Genomic DNA, 21,391 nt, shown 5'->3' on the forward strand with positions numbered 1-21,391 from the left:
AAAACGTAATTAGTCTCGAGGAAAAACAAGTATGACTACACATAGATTTTCGATACCTAGTAGTATAATAGGGGATGTGAATTTCTATTTCACTCGTAATTGCAGGACTGGATAATGTGTTTTTCTCCGTTGGCTATGTAAATTGTATTGCTAAAGAAATTACGATAAAAACATATTTTGCATACTTTTCCACTTTCTTGTTGTCGTTAAATTACGACTTCGAAATGTGTCCACTCCGGTTTCATCGAAACGTTGTTAGTAGACGATGAAATATTACTTAGACGAAACGACGATTACAGAAAAAAAGTTTCCGATGCACGATGAATTCTGGTTCTTTTAACGATTGTATGCAAATTTCATTACTCCGCTCCTAACAGCACAAACTTTACGTTTACACTTTGACTTTAGATTGTAAATTAAAAGAGATTTAATTTCCCATTTGCATTTTATTGGTTCCCCGCGACAAAGCTTGAAATTAAAAATTTGCTTTTCAGCTTCCTTCGCGTTTGCTCCTCGCGGTTCGAATGCTTCATTAAAGTGTCAACCGAGGAGATTCTCGATTAGAAAAGTTTTCTATTCGTGTAGTAATAAACGTTTTAATTCATTTATAATACAAACATAATAATATTACAGATGGTGATACTTGGATAAGTAAGTTTTTATTCTACTTTATACGACAAAAATGAGAGGAAAAAAATAAGAATAGAAAGCAATTGATTTTAGAGGTTGCGAATGTAATAGAGTTTTAATTATTCGATTTACTGTGCAAAATTTCGTATAATTCACTGTAATTTACAAAAATAAACAATCAATTTCAAACGTATAGTCACGTAAAATTAACTTTAATAATCTTTAAATGTCCGTGACAACCTAACTCGTCATTGTAGCGGTATTTTCATTCGAGTTAACTCGTCTTATCCGGCGAACTGGTTAACGATCAGCTTGTTGGTAAAGCGTTCCCAAGCTCCGTTGGTCTTCTAAATAGCGTGTCGAACAATTAAACATTCAATTCTTCCTCGCCAAGGATAAAAAGACAACATTCTGAGAAAACTTTCTTCCTCGACGTTTTCCTCTGATTTTCTCTGGAAGTTCGACAACTTTCTAAACACGTTTACCGCTCCTCACTCCGTTCAGCAGTAAACTCGCGGGATGAACCGAAAAAAGTCGGTAAATTTCGTTTCTGAAATTATCCGTGTGGTTTCTTTTTTTTTTTTTTTTTAAATGAAAAATATGACGAGTATTTCGATGTGTCGCGCGAGCCGCTGTATATATTCCAGGATCATTAGCGGGAAGCTTTACACTTTCATTTCCATTTATTCTGCCTTGCAAAGCAGCTCGTTCGTCAGCGGTACGCGTCAAATTTGAAATGCAACGAATTTCCAAGACTGGAAATTAGAACGGCACGGTCACGCCGCGGTAATAATATTTATGGCGCGCGTTTGCATGCGTTGTCCTGAAACGTACGTTAAGTGCGGCATAAACATATCATTTAGGATGGGGCGATACGGCAGCCTCCGGTTCCCCGTGTATTAAGCCACCACCGATAGGTACATGTGTGTCCGTGATATCACACAAAGCGTATTGAGCGATTATAGGCAGCTGACTAAGTCGATGTCTAATACCCTATAATCGTCGAATAGAGACCCTTGTGGACAAAGGTTTGTTACCATCCACGCTCAATTTGACATGACGATGCAAGGTCTCCATATAGCAAATGTTTTTACAACGTTTGGGAGCTACTTGATCTTCTGAACCAACTGTCTTCGTTGAGAAAACGAGACATTTTAGAGGAAGATATTTACTAGGATATTATTCGAGAAAAAACATTTCAAGGATGTAAATAGTAAAGTGTCTTAAATCATATTGTATACATTAAAATTTGTATTTACTGCATTATAACTGCAAAATTATTTCAAATACCTATGATGATCTATGACCTTTCGGGCAATAATCGACTTATTTATCTTTCTTAGAGGAGAGCTATTATTTTCATTAAAATAAATAGAAACTAATACTAATTCTGTGATAATTTTAGTATCTGGAATATGTAATTATAAATACTTATTGACAATTTTAATAGTTACTGCTATTAATAGTTACTGTTTAATATTAGGATGACCTAGAAAATATTGTGCATTTTAAAATTGTTATTTTTCGAGTCATAACAATAAAAAATAATTTGAAGCCATTTGTCTGTGGTCTTCTTCTGTATACTAGACTAATCTAACTTCTTCAATCGTAAATTGTTTTCTTATAATGCATTGAAATTCAATCTAATATTGATCCACGATATATTTATTTTTATACGTACACATTTTATATGTTTGAACTATACAATTTCAAATTTAAAAAAATTTTGATAGCTTCTCAATCCGATAACGACATCAATTAGTTAATTTTTTGTTTCAAGCATAAAATGTTATGAAAAGTTATGTGTTTGGAGTATGGAATATTACTACTGGGTATTTTGTTTTGTCTTTCTACTGTATATCAGCATTAAGCAGCAACTGTTCAACATTACCGTGTTAATTATATTTATTTATCACCGATTACTGCAATAAAATTTAAAGGATTACTAGTATATTTTTGCTTATCTTATTTAACTTTCATTAACAAAGACTATCCCATAATTAATTGTATTAATAATTCCATTTCTTCCAATAATTTTCTTTGCAAAAACTACAAACATTTTGTTGTATACATTAGGTCTAAATTTCACTATTAATAAACTGTATTATATTGTATATTTTTTTACGGATAATATTCAAAAGTAATATGATTTTATTTTAAATAAGTATACCCATACGAATCTTAACCCTTTACGGGATATTTTAAATAGACCGTACAGGCGCAAAAAAGATGAAAAATAAACTAATCATGCAAAATATATTTGAAGTGTAATTAGAATTTTATATAAAAAATTATGTATATAATAAATTCTAATTATATTTCCATAGCTTACAATATTGTATGTCCATTTTTAATATTTTTAAGATAAATTGATTCAAAGATTAAAATTGAATGAATGATTTTGGCATTATAGTAATATTTTATATATTTAATACAACTATAATTAAAAGTATTTATGTAAAAATGTTATGCTACAAAAAGTAAAATGAATATCATCTGAAAATATTCTTTTATCCAATATTATATTTATTAAAAAATAATATAAATAAAAAAGTAGCAATTATTTAATTTATGAGGAAATTTATTAAAAATAATGTAATGTAACAGTAATAAATTTTACCATTTTTATCTTTCTTAATGTTCATTGTTAATAAAACTATATTTTGAGCCTTTATAATCTTTAAAAATAATTTCGTTATTTAAAAGACGTAGAAGATGGTTTTTTCCACGTTTATTCAAAGTCTTTTACAATATTTTTTATTTAATGTTACATTCTTTCAAGAATAAAGAAACAAATATAACAGTATATGTAGACACACTACATCGATAGGCATAATACACTTGTACGATAAAAATATTTTTATACGAACACTGTATCTCCTTTTGGAATGAACATACAACGTTTATGTAGCTAAAATATTTGAGTTCTGGGTCACACAACGACAAGAAATATTCGTTATAACAAATTTATACAGTGTACGGAGGAACAATATTCATACACCATAAAAAAGCAGTTAACAGCTATTTGTAGCATACGAAAACGTAAGTTTAACAAAAAGTGAACATATGTGTTGTAATTTGTTAATTTTATTCTTGTAATATAATATAACGGTCTAGAAAATAACAAACGATACTTTCGGACGATTTGCCATACCTGCCATTAGGGGTTAAACAATCTTCTATTTGGCGAGCTTAGTCTTAAACAAACTACGATTACCTGGAGCATGGAATGTTAGTATATTTATGTAAACACTGCAACATTCGTAAATCCAATTTATGGGATGCAGGACGTATTTCAGGTACATGATTTTGCCACGTTTGCCATGATCGACTTTGTGGCAGAATTGACCCAGTTCAGCCCATCCTGCCAACCCCATTTAGCGAATATTAAGCCAGCCTGCACGCACATACGCATACAATAGTATGTAGAACATGTTGACAGTGCGTACACGCGCGGTTAAGTCAATCTAGATATCTACCATTCTCGAAATCCAGGCAATCGAAGATAACAGGGAGTACCGATGGAATTAGGTTGTCCATCGGTCATCGAGTTCCCCAGCCAAAATTTCTCGATTTACCACCGATGAATAGTATTTAAAGTCGTCACTATCCAATTATTTGCTTGTAATTATCCGTACAATATTATCAAATTTTTGTTTGAAAATACACCGATCCTTAAAGTCTTATTCAAACATTTGTAACCCTCATTTTATAATTACTTACTGTAATACGGTTCTTAATATTTCTGCATATTTAAAAAAATACTATTAATGTCGTAACATTTGTCGATATTAACTCTTTTTTGCTTTCATTTAGGAGCAGCGTACATTATTTCTTTTTTTTCGTTTCTATTTCGTGGAAAATGTAAGGAGATTGCAGAAAAAGAAAAAATATATAGAATGCAGATTGGGTTCATTTATATAGTGCAGTGATATTAAGAATAACGAAGGAAAATATACAATTGAGGTCATAATAAAAGCATAAATTGTTTAAAAGTGGTAGTGCATTGAAAATGATATGATTCCACTTATTCCGGTTAATTCAAATATATTTCGTAACAATTTATAATCTCTTCGCTGACTAATATTTACATATGAATAACCTGGCTCCCTACTTGGATTAAAATTTTGTTGCGATTTAAAAACAGATTTAGTAAACAGCCAAGCTTTTTTGTTCATATTTCATATAGAATTATAATTCGTAATCAGATACAAAAGAATGTTGCTAAAGAAAAATTTCCTTTCTAGAAATGCGCATATTTCGTACAACTAAAACAATTCGTAAGTTTGCGTCGAGTTGTAAGAGAAATTCCTATCCTGTATTCCTGATTTCCATCTTAGTTGCGATTGTATACATGGATAACATGTATAGATAATATATATGTAGGTATTTTAATTACTTACTCGGAAGCTAATTGAAATTTAGAAATGGAACTAGTACTAAAACCAGCTTAGATCTTTTTGAAATATGTCAGACAATTCAATAAAAAAAAAACATTCCATTGCTTTATTTAAAATTGTACAAAATTATGAATATTATATTAGTGAAATTGAGTACGTCTGTCATGTGTCATTGCTCTGATTGACCAAAAGCAGAACATTTATCTTAATAGATTGCTCAATCAATCGGGGAAACATCTTTCTGTGTGCTATACCCCTTTTTACACTTACAAACGTATAGAAACATTATACTCGTATTAACTGTAAGCAATCTCAAATTAAAGATAACATTCAGAGAACCTAGGTGAGAGTTCACTTATGAAAAATATACATATTTAAGATTTTCTACTTATATTTAAAGAAAACAGTTATTTTATAAATTAGTAATGATGAAAATAGCTGTATTTAACAATTTCATAAAACCGTAATGAAATATTACAGAATATGTTTATATTAATCCGAAGCTAATTATAATTTGATATTTCCAGAAACTTTATCCATTAGTTCTCCAGTGATGAGGTATTAGTCATCATATTCTAGATGTTATAGAACTTTAAATAAACCCATATTTCTGCGTATAGTTTACAAAAAATTAGCAAAGCGGCAACATCTATGTAGTGATTTTAAAGAGTAAAGAAATCTACTGTTTTTAATTCCTTTATCATAAACAGTTCGCTTCGAAACAATGGAAAATCGAAGATTGAATAACGAGGGTCGAAATCGTTTCTCTCATTTCCGCGCGGGCGATCGCGGCAGAATTAAAATTACCCGCTGATCAGAGTTCCGAGCTTATTAGTTTATTACCATTTGGCATAAGCACCGCGAAACGGCGTCGCAACGATCATTTCCTATCGGAGATTTAATCAGCCTGGTGTTGATGTCGCTGATGCATTCGAGGCATTTCACCCGCGTTTCTCCCCCCCACGGATTGCCAGCAACCCCTTCGTATGTGTGAGCACACGATAGGATAGTAGTCGCTTTATCTATATGCAAGCATGCGACTAAGCCAATCTCTGTACGTTCTGCAGAATTACAGGCGAACAACGGTTCCCGGGGGAATTAAGGGACACCTACGGGCGTATGTGGTCTGGAAGATGTCACGATACTGCAACCATAGCTGACTACATCTGCCATTGTAACTTTGGGGTGACGCATTACCGTCTGATACATGCTCCCTGTTAGCTGTTTGAACGACGCTTGGGACGCGCTCGGTGAAAAACAACGGGCAGGATCCGATGAGAGGTTCGAGTTCGAGCCATTCGGATTAAGGGAATAATTCCATATCAATAGTATCGACGACGAAGAAAAAAATATTATAAAAAATATAATAACATTTCAATCCGTTAACATTAACTGACATCCATTGCACCGTATTTTTAGTGCAACTCGTTACGGCTTTATTCAATTCTCAACCTTTGGGACACTTTTCGTATTAGGGTTCTTTGTCTATAGTACTGGTGGAATGTTGCACAAATCGCGAATTTTATTTTCTTCGCCGAATCTCTATTTCTCCTTATGGCTAAAAAACATTAGACAGTTAACTACTATCATGTTTCTTCATTTTTATTATTATATACTCGAACTTGGGTCCTACACAAATACCACCGATTGATATATGAGTTTTATTATTTTATTAACGATTCCTTAACTCTGAACCTACCACAAGTCGAATGACCATTTTTTAAATTTTATGTAGAATTTTTAACATACAACGGTATTTTAGTGCCATTTAACTTTACGAATTTGTTCATAGTAAGCGTACAATTTCTCAGTATTCACTTCTATTTTTATTGTTTGTTTTCTGAGAAAAATATGTAGTTTGTCTTGCCTACCACAACCAGTCGTCTGACGAGTTAAACGATTTATAGTGCCTTGTAAAAAACTGGACAAAATTTGGTACCAAATTCTGATTAGTTTCCGATGTAAACAGGAAATATATAGCAAAAACTGCCTTAGAACAGTCTAAGAACGCGTATTAAAAATAGTCAAACTTTAGACGCGTGCAATTCCGAAACTACTAGTGTTTTCTCCATAATTGAGCCACTGTTAGAAGTGACAAGGCCTGATGGTTTTTGGTTTATGTCGATTCGATGTTCCATTTTGGAGATATCGTAATTTAACCCTTAAGTGGATTCTCAATCTCAAATGAACAATTTTACTTAATGTTGATTTTTACCAAGTTGGTAAATGGAAATCAACTTTCCTTTAAATCATTTAAAAAATAATGAACTAATGAAGGATTACATAAATTTTCAAATAATTATATTGACATATATTAAACAATTATTAGTTTAAACTTGTGGAGGACTGTAGCGGCCCTAATAATCCATTTAAGGGTTAAATGAAGGGGTAATTTTTCTAATTCTACTATTTTTGTCTCCGTCTAACGCGTCGAATCTCTCTCTCTCTCTCTCTCTCTCTCTCTCTCTCTCTCTCTCGCTCTCTCGCACGTGAGTCGTGAGAGACGTAGTATTTACTATTTACTATGAGCGCATGCGTCAATGACCGTAGTAAGACCGCAGTAAGAAAGTTCATTGACCTCACGACGTAAACAATGATAAGTAAACAAACGCTTTGAAGCCTTATATTTCCAGAACTAGTTAAGCTATCGACTTGAAACAAGTTTCATTTTAAACGAGTTTTCATCCTCTATCTTGTGAACGTAAAAACTATTCTAGTTTATGCTGCCTTCTATGTTTATTTTCATGTTTACTTTGACAGTATGCACCCGAAGAAATTTCAACAATCCCTAAATTATTTCAAGAGTGTACGATAAAACTAGATTATAAATTGTTTATTTAATTGAAAATAAATCTAAATTTGTACACAGGATATTTGCGTAATTACTAGTCAACATTTTTTTGTAAATTATGGTTTTCTTTGGAAGTAACTATGGTACCGACTTGGAACGAAATTCGTTTTTAAGAGCGTTTTATCTCCTATCCGATGAAAATTAAAAAATTGTGGCGTTGTTTGTGCAAAAAATTTTTGTGTGGAGAATTTTTATCATTGTATTATCGATACATCAATTTCTTAAAATATAAAATTGTGGATGCTAGGTGGAAAAAGAAATAGTAACGTGAATGGTAGTAAACAAACTCTTAGAATTTCCTTTCACAACCACGATATATAAAGAGCAGATTTCGATAACGTAAATTGACCACACGACTTGCAAATGAAACAAGTTATATTAACGCAATATTAGTCCTCAGTAGGTTAATTATGTGGCATATGGATATCGAGCAGGATCGATATCAGTTGGATGTGTTCATGAAAGTAGTCAAACGTATCGATTAGAAACAAAATTGTACACTATAATTCTGAAGTATTTCAAACACATATAAATGTACTTTGTTTTATTTAATTAAATAGTTGTTATCTAATTATGTACTCTTTTCTGATCTGCGGAGATAGTTATAAAATGAGGTGTATTTTTAAAAATTTGTGTTCAGTCAATTTTAAACAAATAGGAAACTTATTTTTTTAAAGGCAGAGTAAAATCATCAAATGAATAAGTATTTTTACTTTGCTTTGAAAAAATAAACGTTGCACTATTTTGACTAAATACATTTCTTGTTAATATAAAAAAAATGTCTTTTAAAACTGAGGTTTTGCAAGAAACTAAAAATGTTAATGCAAAAAACTAACTCAAGATAGAAAAGGAATGATTTAACAGTTAAAAGTTCTCAAAAACACTTTATTCTGATTCTGAGAGAACTTGAATTAAAATTGAAACCACCATATTAATTACAGAATATAACACTCTGTTATATAACGTAGTTCGTTTCTCTTTTCTACGTAATCAATTTTAATATCAGTCTCGTCTTTGTTACTTTATTTTTGTACGAGGTAAAATTCAACACAAAGACGACTTCTAAATTAACAATTCCTATTAAAGTCATCGTTCATTTTAATTAAAACAATATTATACCCGACGCTACTGTTTCCCTTAAATAGAACATCAACCGGAATTACATATGTAGATGTGCGTGATTAAAGCAAAACAATACCTCTCGAAATCGTTTCAAAAATGTATACGTCTAAGAGACATTCAAACAGATTAAGGAAATTGTCAGTAAAGAATTAAATATTTCTGTTTCGTGTTCAATACATTGTAAACTAAAGATGCAATGGCTCATGAAAAGATGGCTCGATAATAAAGATTTATGGGCTAACAACCACAAAGATTCGAAGATAACAAAAGCAGGGAATCCACCCCTAAAATTCTCAACCCTTTCAATGCTTTTCATATCACTGAGTTATAGTACTCGAAGGTACTTACGCTCGTTTTTTCTTGAGCCTTTTACTTTTCTGATAGAGATCCAAAACCCAAAAATGAAAGTTACAATTAACACACTACCAACCAATCGGGGAAACATCTCTCTTTGTGTCAAACACTATGTTTATACTGACTGCAAATAATATAAAATTAAAAATACCATTAAGAGTATCCACAGAAGGATTAATTTTCGAGAAATATTGGGGACCAATTATAGTTTGACTTCTTAAGAAACTTCGTCCACAATTAGTTCCCCAGAGATAAAATGAGTACTACTTCAATATTTTCATATTATTAAAATTCTAGGAGTCGTAGAAGCTGGTGTAAATTATATTTTTTACATTTCTGCATACAATTTACAGAAAGTATACGGTTGATAAAGTGTTAACGATAGTTTTTATTTAAAATTTCGAGCTCGAGCGAACGCACAGGAAAACCATAGATAATTAAGGTTTCATTCGTCGAATTATTCGATTAAACAATTATCGTGCTAGTCCGCGGTTATTATGGGAGGGAGGGAGAGTAGTTAATACGGTGGTATAATTTCGTTATTATCCAACGATCTGTGGGTTAATACGTGTCGAACGTAACAGATGAAACGTGTGACCAATCGGTTAACCGACTTTCCACGGAAACAATTGTTAATTATTTCCTTATTTTCTACGTCGATTGGGAGGAGAAACGCTTTGTGATAAATCTTTCTGGAGAATGGAACTTGGGGATCGTTATACTGGTATTTGGGTCTTTTGAATTCTCTATGAAAGGTTTATTACTGTTTGTCGAAACGAGGAGATGGAAAATGAAGCACTGCAGTTTCAACAAATCGGAGTTGCACGTGGTGTATTCTAATAAGTGAAAATTACTTCAAGGGATGAATTTATCACAGAGGAACAATTAAAAGGTGCATACAAACGGGTAACATATTTGTTATAATTACCATTTTACTTAACAGAAGAGTAACATTTCATCTGCAGTTTTTAGTAAAAATATTCGTCTTATGATTGAATTAATTCTCGATCCAATTATTAACGAAACAGTTGATTGAAAATTTCTTGACCGTCGAGGCACGTAATTACATGACGAAGTATAATACGTGAAAATGCAAGGACTGGAAGGAAATCGTCAAGGTTGTAAATTGGAAGCATGTGCGATGAAAATAATGACGAGAAAGGTCTTACATTTCAAACACGTTATGAAATAAAAGATAACGAAACAAAAATTGGATAACACAGCGAGTAAAGTAAAAATTGGACCAGCAAACTAGAGGAAACTGCGAAATACATACGAGGATGAAAAAGTGGAAAATGGCACAAATATGTTCTGGAAACAACAAAATAAATGCACAACAGCGGCGGTCTTAAAATGAGATAGAAATGAAACGAAAAGGAAAAAGAACAGGAAACCTACAAAAAGTAACGAGTAAATAGAGAGTAGCCTGACCGTGCAAAAGTGTTTGTTGTTCTTCCATAGAAAAAAAAAAATTGAAAAAAGAAAATCCGAATCACACAGGAAATTGTTGAAAAGATTGACGTATAGAATAGAAGTGTCAGAATTTTGATACGAATTACTTTTAGAGAAATTCAGTTATTAAATGCTTTTAGCTTCTAACGGTAGTGTAATGTGAAACAATTTTAAAATATAGAAAAATATTAAAAATTATAATTGTGATCTGTAAAATAAAGAAATCTCAATTTTGTTAATTCTATTATCTAATATATTAAACGTATTTTTCATTTTATAAAAAAAAAAAAGGAAAAAGTGAACAATTTTTATTCTATGCAATGATATAATTAAATATTGATTTTATATTTAAATACTATTTATATATCAAACTATGCGAATACTATTTAAATATTTGAATACTCGAATAGTTTGTGTACCGATCGAATATTTGGTAATTCGTAGTATTCGAATAGTGTGACGTAGATTATAAATAAAGTTCTTCAAGTTCATCGTAATTTCTTACACTTCAGTTTTCTCGAAGATATTTTATTAGAGATGTTCTATGCAACCAGTGTCGGCTTTGCGTGAAAGCAAACGATGCATTGCATCGGGGCGCATCTCGCCAGGGGCGCTTTAACAAGAACGAGGAAAAGGAAAATTTTAACAATTAATCAAGAAAACACGATTATCGTATCCCAGTTTTCCATATAAATTGAGAAAGTAGAGATTGAACAAAGTATTAACAAACTTTCTAATTTAAAGCAAGGAAAGTGTATTTCTAAAAAGTCTATGCCTATGCTTGACTGTAATTTGTTTAATAATGCTGCTATTTTCGTTGAATATATGTTATTTTAAATTGAAAATCAAAAGTTTTGTTTATTTTTAATTTGTATTATAAGTTCACATTGAGTGCTTAAATTTTTAATCGCTTTAGTTCAGTGCACAATATTTCTAGTTGGATAAAGAGAAATTAATGTGTTTATATTTTTTGGTTGCAGATGCCTATTTTTCTAGTTACTATATTTCCAACTGTAGAGGACTTTTAAAAGATTTATATATTTTAAATAAAATGAATACGGTCCTTTGTTTGAAGAACATTTTATTACTTTTCCCACGAGCAAAAGTCTAGCTGACAATTTCATCCCCAGTTTATATGCGATATTTAGTAGAACGTCTTAAATACAATACGAAAATAAAAATTCGCTTTGCTTTGGTTTACCAATTAAAACTTACTCAAAAAGAAACGAAAGTAGTCTAAATAAATAAAACATAGTTATAGTACAATGCCACAACTAGTTCAAGAGAAACTTCTTGATTTTGTTTGAAAGTTTCTCTGTTTCTTCAAGATAACGCAAAATTGCAGGAACCACAAAACAAACAATGTTGAATTTAGAGTAGAAGGTTCTTTCCAACTTCCCATACTCTGCAGAGATTTTTTCCGATGTGATTTACAAAATTCACTATCTAAATTGTTTCAGATTTAAAAAAACAAATGTTAGAGAATTGGCATTTGTAATTTAAATATAAGCCGAGATAATTGTTGAACGTAACGAAGATCATTTTAATGAATAAAATTTTTCGATTTTAAGAGAGAAATCACTACTTATGCCAATAACAAAATCACCCATTTTGTTAATGTCTGTGTAACTCTTAAATTACAAAAAATATTGGAAAACGTTTGAAACAAAATTATTTACGGTTTTCGAAGGCCTGAAATAATTAATTAGTATTTATATCTAATTTATTTTACATAAATACTTCTCTTTTTCATTGCAACAATTTGTTTACAGTTATTATTTAAAAATCTGGTATTGAAAACGATTTAATCGTGTATTCCCTAAATTTTATTTTATTTTTCGAAAGAGAATTTAATTCTCGATTGTTTACTTAATCATAAATTAATTACCAATCGAGTGAAACAATAAACAACTGAATCTGTACGGTCCTCATTACAGAAATTGTTCTTATTGTATTCTCAATTGAACATATGCAATAGGAGGGTTTAAAAGAAACAACCCCTTATATAAAGAAATTCGTTTCTTCAACAGTTTAATATTTTCCCCTCCATGTTTCCTTTTTGTCTTGTTACAGGTCTCCAGAAACCTTATGACTTTTATTCAGAACACTTTTTAATATCTTTCGTAATTTAAGACTTATGCAGGCATGAATAAAGTGGGTGGCTCTAACATAAGCGGTGGGATATTCCTTACAATCGCAAAGTAGCAGCAACGAAAAATGGCATAGTTTATAGGTCGGACAAATGAATATTTGAACAGAGTTTTCGACATACGGACAGCCCGTACGGAGATCCAGTAGTCGCATTTATTAAATACATAAAACTAGCTAACTTAAATCACTGTCATAAAAGAACACTGTGACAAATCAATTCACTTCATAACTTGGGAAAACGAAATAATTTTAGATACGATAAGAACCTACTATAAGCGTTCAATTTAAAAAATGCTACATATCAAAACTGGAAAAATAGTAATTCTAAAGCTGCAAACAATTACAGGCAAATTTACTTCTGTCTACGATAAAATTATATCTTTATTTTAAATTTTTAGAGGTTTACTGATCACCAGTGTCTTTAAAACCCTTATGATAGATGAATCTTAATACTTGCAAATTTTTGGATAATATCATCAATAAAGGCTTGTAAAATTATTTTCTTCTTCCTCGAAGAATGTGAATTACAAATTTAAGAACTTCGTTGCAAGTGCTGTTTTTTCTAATCACAGTAAATTACATAAACCTGTATGTATGATTTCAAATGCTTAATAAAAGAAAAATATTACGAACACAATAAAATAATAAGTATTTCATTAAAAATATCGAGCATATCAGGAAAAACTAGTGGCAGTTAACGTGTTAATAGACACAAACTTAAGAACACAAAAGACAGATATCGCGATAGAATACATAACTACCCTTAAATTTAATTTCGTGACTAATAAAAGCGTTTTCAAGCTTTTGAATCACAGTTGTGCCAAACTGATCGCGTTAAACACATATTTTGAACGTCCACGAGTGTTCGTCGATCGCTTGCAACCTTCCATAGCATCAAAGAGGCTAATTAAAAAAAAAAAAAGAAAAAAAATATGGCAAACGCGGTATAGAACGTTCCCCGAAAAATTGCTCGCGACTCAATTCAACAACAACAACGCGAAACAAAAAGACGGGGAAATGAAAGGGGAACGGAAAAGAAATGAAAAGGAGATCGCGGGAACGGAGAAGAAAACGCGCGTGGAGGGACGACGAGCCCCCAAACAAAGAACGAAGAGGAGTCTCGGAGAGGAACGTTCGTGGGGGAGCAAACATTAATACCACCCCGCAGACCGCAGATGTTGCGCCAATTACAAACCTCACCCCCTGCCCTTTCCTCCAGCTACTTCAAGCGGCGTCGCGCTTTCTCGCTCCTCACCGACAACCCCTTCCGCAGTCAGAAAGGGAGAAACAAGGAGGAATACGGCGTGTTCCGACTTACGAGCCCGATGTCGCGTACCTTCCTGCCTCCAGCTCTTTGTCTTTTCCCTCCGAATCTTCCTTCGTCGACAACGCTCTGTGCAGCTTAGATGCAGCCGGGGGTGGCGCACGGCCCAACGAGACACGAATTTTCGAAAAGGTTCTCGCACTTTGTTAGATTAAATTTAGCACAAGGCGCAAAAGGACGCTCGTCTCTCTCTCTCTCTCTGTTGCTCCAGTCGTGTGTCTTTCTTCGTCGAAAGAAGAAAGTGGTTCGGAGAACTGCGAGGGAACGATCGAGGGGAGAGAAAGACACCGGTATGGGGCAAAACGGGGGAGGGAAACGGAAGGGAGGGGGAACACAGAGTACGCCGGTGGCTGATATTATTCTTGGGTCTTCCTCGCTGGTGCATTATTAGTTCTGGCGTGTTAGCATACATGAAATATTGATGTTACAGGGGCCCCACCCATCGAGCCCTCGCCCCTTGATTTTCACGTTCCTCCAACCCTTCCCCAGTCCTTCAGATTTTACACGCACACGCACGACCGTACCACTTTCACGACCTTTTTCACTTGTTGTTCCCCTCTCTGTTCCTGTTTATCTCGTCCGGACTTCCTCCGGCCGGCGATTTTTACGGCTTTTAAGTCCTTTTGTTTGGTTTCTTGTAATCCACTTCTTGATCGTTTCGAGTGTATTTTTAGGGGATCGCCGGCCGAGATTGGATTCCTTGCGATATTTACACGTACGCTGCTGGGAATCCGATTCATTTCGTTCTTCCTTGTTTGTTGGAACGATTTCATTGGAATATCGCGCGAAGTTAGTTTGTAATACACGATATTGTGTACAGAGAGTTACGCATGGATTTGCAAATACACGATTATGCTTCCAATTATGTCTTTGTTTATACATTGTACGCGTACATGTACCTGAACAGTAAATACTTTTATTTTCTTCAATTTTTATTTTCATAAAGAAGAACGTACGGATCTGATTAATTCTAATTTTCATTCGGAACAATGATTGTACGCCAAATGTACTGCAAGAAGAAAGAAAAGTAACCTTGACAGTAATTAAGTATGTGCACTTATGAGTTTTCTTAGCAAATACATTTTTAATTGGTACTTTATCATTATTATCTTGACATAATTTCTTTTCCTCAATTTTTATTCAATTTAGAAAGTATGAATTTGATTAACTCTAGTTTTCATTTGGAACAATGATTGTATCCCAAATGTACTGTAAGAAGAAATAAAAATAATCCTGGCAGAAAATAAATATATTTATTTATTTAATAAGTTTTCTTGGCAAATATATTTTTAATTGGCAGTTAATTATTATCGTGACAAAATTTCGTTTATCGAGGCATCTACTAATTTTTAAGTTAATTTTACTAATTTGAGGCTGGGTGACGCCAGAATATTTGTTATTGTATTGCGTATGGTTTTACAGTACGATTTTCAAGATTTTTAGCCTCAAAATTAAGCAGCACGAAGGCTTATACTATTGGTCGAGTTTAAAGTGTAGATATTAGTAAAAGTGAAACTTAATTTGAATTTATGAGTACGGAAACAAACTTTTCTATTATATATGGAGCTCAAACGTTTTACTTGCTTGAGCTTTTCTTTCATCGTGTTCGAGTTAAGGGTTAAAATTAAAGTGTCAAGTCACAGGTTGAGAACGACTGTTTTAATGTATGTTTAGGGATATGGCAATAGTAAAAATATTTGGAATATTCTGCGTGAGGTATTTCCATATCTCCAGTAAGGGATTCTTTCATCCTAACTATACATTCGAATGTTTTTCAGGAGAGTTTACTAGAACCACGGTGAATTCTCACATAAAGAATGCACGCAGACACGTATCTTGACGTCGCAGTGTGCCATATTTATGACATTAAATCCGTTCGGTGGAAATTTAAATTCCTGCATTTTTTAATTCATATTCATACAAGTGTTGCTTTATTTTCTATATTCTTAACCAGAGTACTCCCTATTAAATAGTCTGAGGAATTAAATTTCAGAGTTTTTAGTTACTAGAATAGATTCTAAAATGATCATGTGATTCATTCCATTCTTTCTAATAATTCTTTGGGTATACTAAAAGGTAAAAACAAACGAAAAATGCTTGCTTCCATTACAGTAGAAAGAGAGAAATCCTCGCGAGGTAACGGCCAAAAACTGCGTTCAGACTTCATGGGAGGCGGGACGAATCCAGGATTGAATTTTTACTAAAAGGATTGATTCTTAACCGAATTGGACATTGAAGAATTGATTCGAAAAATCCATAGCTTTGAAACAGATTGATTTTCTAGGAAATACAGAATGATTGATAATAGTTTGCATTATTCGTTAATCCTTGATAATCTATTCCAATAAAACACTTTGGTTTATGGAAGAGTATCATAAACCACTTGTATCATTTACTATTTTTTAATTCACTCTTAGGAAAAATTAAAAGATTTGAAAATCCAAAAAATTATGAATAGAAGTAGAAATACTAAAATTTTTACGATAGTTCACCATTTATCAAATAATAAGGATATTGCTTGAAGTTAATAAATAAATAGTGATTATCTTATCTTATCACTTAATTTTTGATTATTTTTTTCTTTTGGAATGGTATAAATATAAAATTTTTTGGGAAGGTCTGAAAAAGAAGAATACGTAAAACTAATTTTATTATTTTCAATAACAAATTTTCTCGATTAGTTCTTATTTTTTAAGATTAGTTTTAACAAATTAGTTTGATTAACTTATAGCCCAAATAACTGAAATCAATAGTATACGCGAGCTACAGTTACTAATTATAGAAAGTACTTTTCTATTCAACTTTTAAAAAACAAATTCTGTAAGACGCTGTTAGTAAATCGATCTGAACCCTTTCGATTCAAGTCGATTCTAAAATCGATTCTTCGAGAGGATTCGAATATTTTTAAATTGAACTTTGCCTCAGAATCGAGGTTTACATTTAGAGTTTCCTTCTTTTTTGATACGCGTACGTGTGGAACGTTTCAGCTATGGCGAATGTTCAATGCACAGATACATGAATAACCCCGATGGAACGTTTTCAAAACGATTCGATAGTTCCGCGTGTGTCTTAATTTAGAAAGGGTTTACGTTATGTTGTTGAAAGTTTCTAGTGGGAAGGCTTTGAGCAGCTTTGTAGCTTTTAATTTTCGACTGCTTTACAACGAAGTTTCACACGCAACAGACTTCAGAGTGAAGCATAAATTCACCTCTTCGTAAACTTGCAATTTTGCAAACATCAGACTTGATGGTGGAATAATAAGCACTTTGGATTATTCGACTAGAGGATGATAAAATTAACATCTGTGTAACGGATATTAAACGTTTATTTTTAATCGTAGTCAAATTATTTACCTCAAACGATTCGAAGAAAATGATTTTAATTAATTATAACTGCATATTTAAATACGAAATAAAAATTTTACAAATATTCTGTATTTGTGTTAATATATTCTCTTCGTAACAAACACACAAAATGACTGGATCATTTGTTTATTTGTTAAACTTTTGTTAATATTTCTTTAATGTCTTGATAACTTCGTTAAAATCTTTAGAATACTTGAAAGATACAACTGCAATCTTCTGCTATTTAGTGTTTATTAACATACGTTTTGTGCAGCAGCAAACAAGATATACCTTGGTCTCTTTTTACACGGTGAATTACGTACATTAACAAGTAAAACGTTTTTAAAAAATATCACGCAAAAAGAGACGCAAGCGTATGTTTATTACCTTTATAAAAACAGAAAAGTATCGATTAAACACCGGAAACGGGGTCGATAACGTTTAGTAATTCAAATTAAATTCACTAATGACAAAGCGCAAGTACACTGTGTATTTATAGGCAGAATACAAACAAATGGAAACTTGGCGAATGAGACACGAAATGGAAAAGTGAAATCGAGCCAAAACTGTCACAGTTGCTGCGGGGTTAATTAAGTTTCCGAGGTTCTTTGATGTACTTAAGGTGCGTTGTTTCCTCTGCTAAATTTATCTTAATGTTGCGAGTGTCGAAACCCAATTCCTTGAAACCGTCAGGAAGTCACGATCGATTTCAAGGATTTTCGAAAGGGATTGCTGACCTTACTTAAATATCCAGGTTAATTATTGGAAATTTAAAACTTGCCGCGAATGCCACGCGATTAAACGATGCTGTCTAATTATAGATTCCAACTAAGCGTGCATTTTCCAATAAGTTGATTCTGTGTTTCAGTTTTAATTATTTCGATGGTTATTTTGTACGCGTATTGGGCGCTTTGAAAGATTTGAATTTCCCTTTAATTTTATAATTTCAATCGGCTTAACAGTTTCAATTTGCGGAACTCTTGAACGCGTATGAATTTGAAATACAGGTCAGTTTTCAGACAGGTAACTGATACTCGACCTTTACTGCATAAAGAAATACTTAATTATCAAGATGAGAACTGAGTAAAAAGCCAAATATTTTATTGTCCACCGAGCAATGTAACAAGAAATATTAAATACTAATTTAAAATTCATATTGAATATTAACTTTAATTTTAATATCAGCAACATCAGGCGAATTATTTTGATAAAGTGAGTAACACGTGTAAGCAATATTGGAAATTTTAATGTGTAAAATGGTATATTAAAGTATTTAATGAAATATAAATATTTACAGGGTATCATTTTTAAAATAATTTATGTTGTATACAATGGAATAAAGTATGTTAGCAATTTTTAAATTCGTTAATTAGAAAATAGTCATCTCGAGCAAAAATAATACTTTAGAATAATGGATTTTCGTGGATCTTGTAACTTATAACTGTGTAATGTACAAAAGCAATTCCTTCGAATCATCGACTATACGATCTAAAGAGATTTTTCTCTATTCGACTGCTAACTTTATCGCATTATTACATTTTTGTTGCATTTCTGCCCTGCTGCACCCATTTCCCTCTTTCCCCGAGTTTTCCCGCTGGAAATGTCTGAGTGATCGATGCGTTCGTCGAAAAAAGATCAAGATTGAAGAGAATGCGTTTCACAGGTAGACTTGAAGGGAACTTTTTGTCATTTACATTTACTTTTCTCAAAGTCGCGTGAAATTTCCATGTGTCTAACCTGCTGATCCGACGTTCTGTTCGTCGCGTTATTAATGTAAATTCGATGATCATCATTCTCGCGAACACATTGCAATAGGTAAATTCAAAGTAAATATTCAAAAAGTACAAAGCAAAAGCTGTCAAAATTTAGTGTAATTCAATCCATAGTTCACAAGATTGATTCTAAGAAAAACTAGAGGAGGATTTCATCAAGCTTCTATTAATAAACTAAACTAAAATAAAATTTTGATAAACGTAAATTGTCAACTCTATCGATCCTAGTGTGAGATATTGTAAAACCATATTTATGGTGTATATAACATTTTTTGCTCACAATGAACTCCCAAATATGTTGGCGGAGTTTGTCGGTTGAGATCTGGAACACCCTGTATAACTTCAGTGATTTAAAATATGGTATTTATCCCGTATAAAATATTTCCGAATAATTATTTATCGTCGCGTGTCTATTTTGAACCGAACCTAAATTTCAGTAAACTCTTAATTATTATCGTTTATTTTTCTAAGTAACGTGTCCACAAATTTAAATTTACTGAAAAGAAAATTAATATGCCTTTTTCATAGACTTGATTCAAAGATAGTTTTCGAATGAATAATGTGGGAAATTTAGGTAGAGCGAACGAGTTTCCCTTGATCTTCAATGTAGCTCGTGGCTCTTTCCGAGGTTTAGTATCTCAACTTGTGGTCTGTAATTATTTTCTATGTACGGATTTCTTAATGTTAATGAATAAACTCACCTGCTTTCATGTTTTTTTCATTGTGAGTGGTCAGTGAGCTTGGATTCCCGTAAACGGAGTTATTCAGTTCAGCCATCATGTCCCAGTCTGTACAGAAAATACCTCTTTATAGCAATTTCTGTGAGAAGCGAACGAGATAGAAATTCCAAGCTTGTCCAAAATTTCAGTTTAATATGCGTGTATAATCATTGACAGTTTGCAAAATACACTGTATAAATAATAAAGTGTGGTCATTCGACTGAATTACTTTCTGTGGAAAATCTGTGAAAAGCTAAGCTTCTTTCGAGTGCAAAGTTTCAGAAAATACATCAATTAAATTCGACCGTACTTTCGACATATTAATCTTCTTCGGTGTCTTTAATTTACTTTTTACTTTTGGGTTGTTAATAATTTCACAATCATTTTGAAACTTGTAATCATGTTTCAAAGAAATTCATGTTATATTTATTCACTTTGTGCATGGACGGAGAGCACATTTAATTTTAACACTTTCAATTTATACAAGGTGTTCGGCCACCTCTGGGGAAAATTTTAATGGGAGATTCTAGAGACCAAAATAAGACGAAAATCAAGAATACCAATTTGTTGATGGAGGCTTCGTTAAAAAGTTATTAATGCTTAAAGTTCCGCCCGTACTGAATTTTTTTCTAGAAAGTGGGTAGGATTTCGGGGGTATGTCTATTCACCAAAAATTATTGTAATTGACCCCTGCAAACGAAAATAATTTTTTTAGAACAATTTGAAATTTTTTTTTTTCGTCGAAAAATTTCAGCAGCTACCCCCTGTCGATTTTTCTTAAAAATTCGTTTTTGATTTTTAGTAATTTTGTTTGACGCCCTACAGAAAAGATGTCTAATACTTTTTTGTAGGTATCCATGAGCTCTACTTCAGAAAAAAGTTTCATTGAAATATATTTACTATTGTAGGAATTATGAACGTTTGATAATTGAACCATTTTTATGGGGTTTTTCTCATTTTGAGGGGTTAAGGAACAATTTTTCGAATATTTTTGAAATTTCTACATATTCTCCATTAAAATACGCGTTGTTTGCTTTTTGAAACATTAAAATCGTCCAATCCGTTCAGGAGTTATGACATTTCAAAGATTCACATGAAATTTCAAGGAAGCATTTCTGACTTCATATTAGATTTTCAGTGAAGAATTTTTTTCTCGAAAGTGCGTAGGATTTCGGGGGTATGTATATTCACCTAAAATGCTTGTAATTGACCCGTGCAGCTAAAAATAATTTTTTTATAATGATTTGAAATTTTTTTATTTCGTCGAAAAAT

The 21,391-nt window shown here is 32.3% G+C and overlaps 1 protein-coding gene across 1 annotated transcript in view; it reads right to left on the reverse strand.

Annotated features, from left to right (window-relative positions):
• The window catches only part of LOC143341173 (lachesin), a 622,893-nt gene that overhangs the window by 21,198 nt on the left and 580,304 nt on the right, over positions 1-21,391 (reverse strand). Inside the window, exon 9 of the mRNA XM_076763894.1 lies at positions 20,102-20,188. Within this exon, the coding sequence (XP_076620009.1) occupies positions 20,102-20,188 (87 nt within the window). The remainder of the gene's footprint in view (positions 1-20,101; positions 20,189-21,391) is intronic.

This window comes from Colletes latitarsis, chromosome 4, assembly GCF_051014445.1.
Source record: "Colletes latitarsis isolate SP2378_abdomen chromosome 4, iyColLati1, whole genome shotgun sequence".
NCBI classification, from domain to species: domain Eukaryota; kingdom Metazoa; phylum Arthropoda; class Insecta; order Hymenoptera; family Colletidae; genus Colletes; species Colletes latitarsis.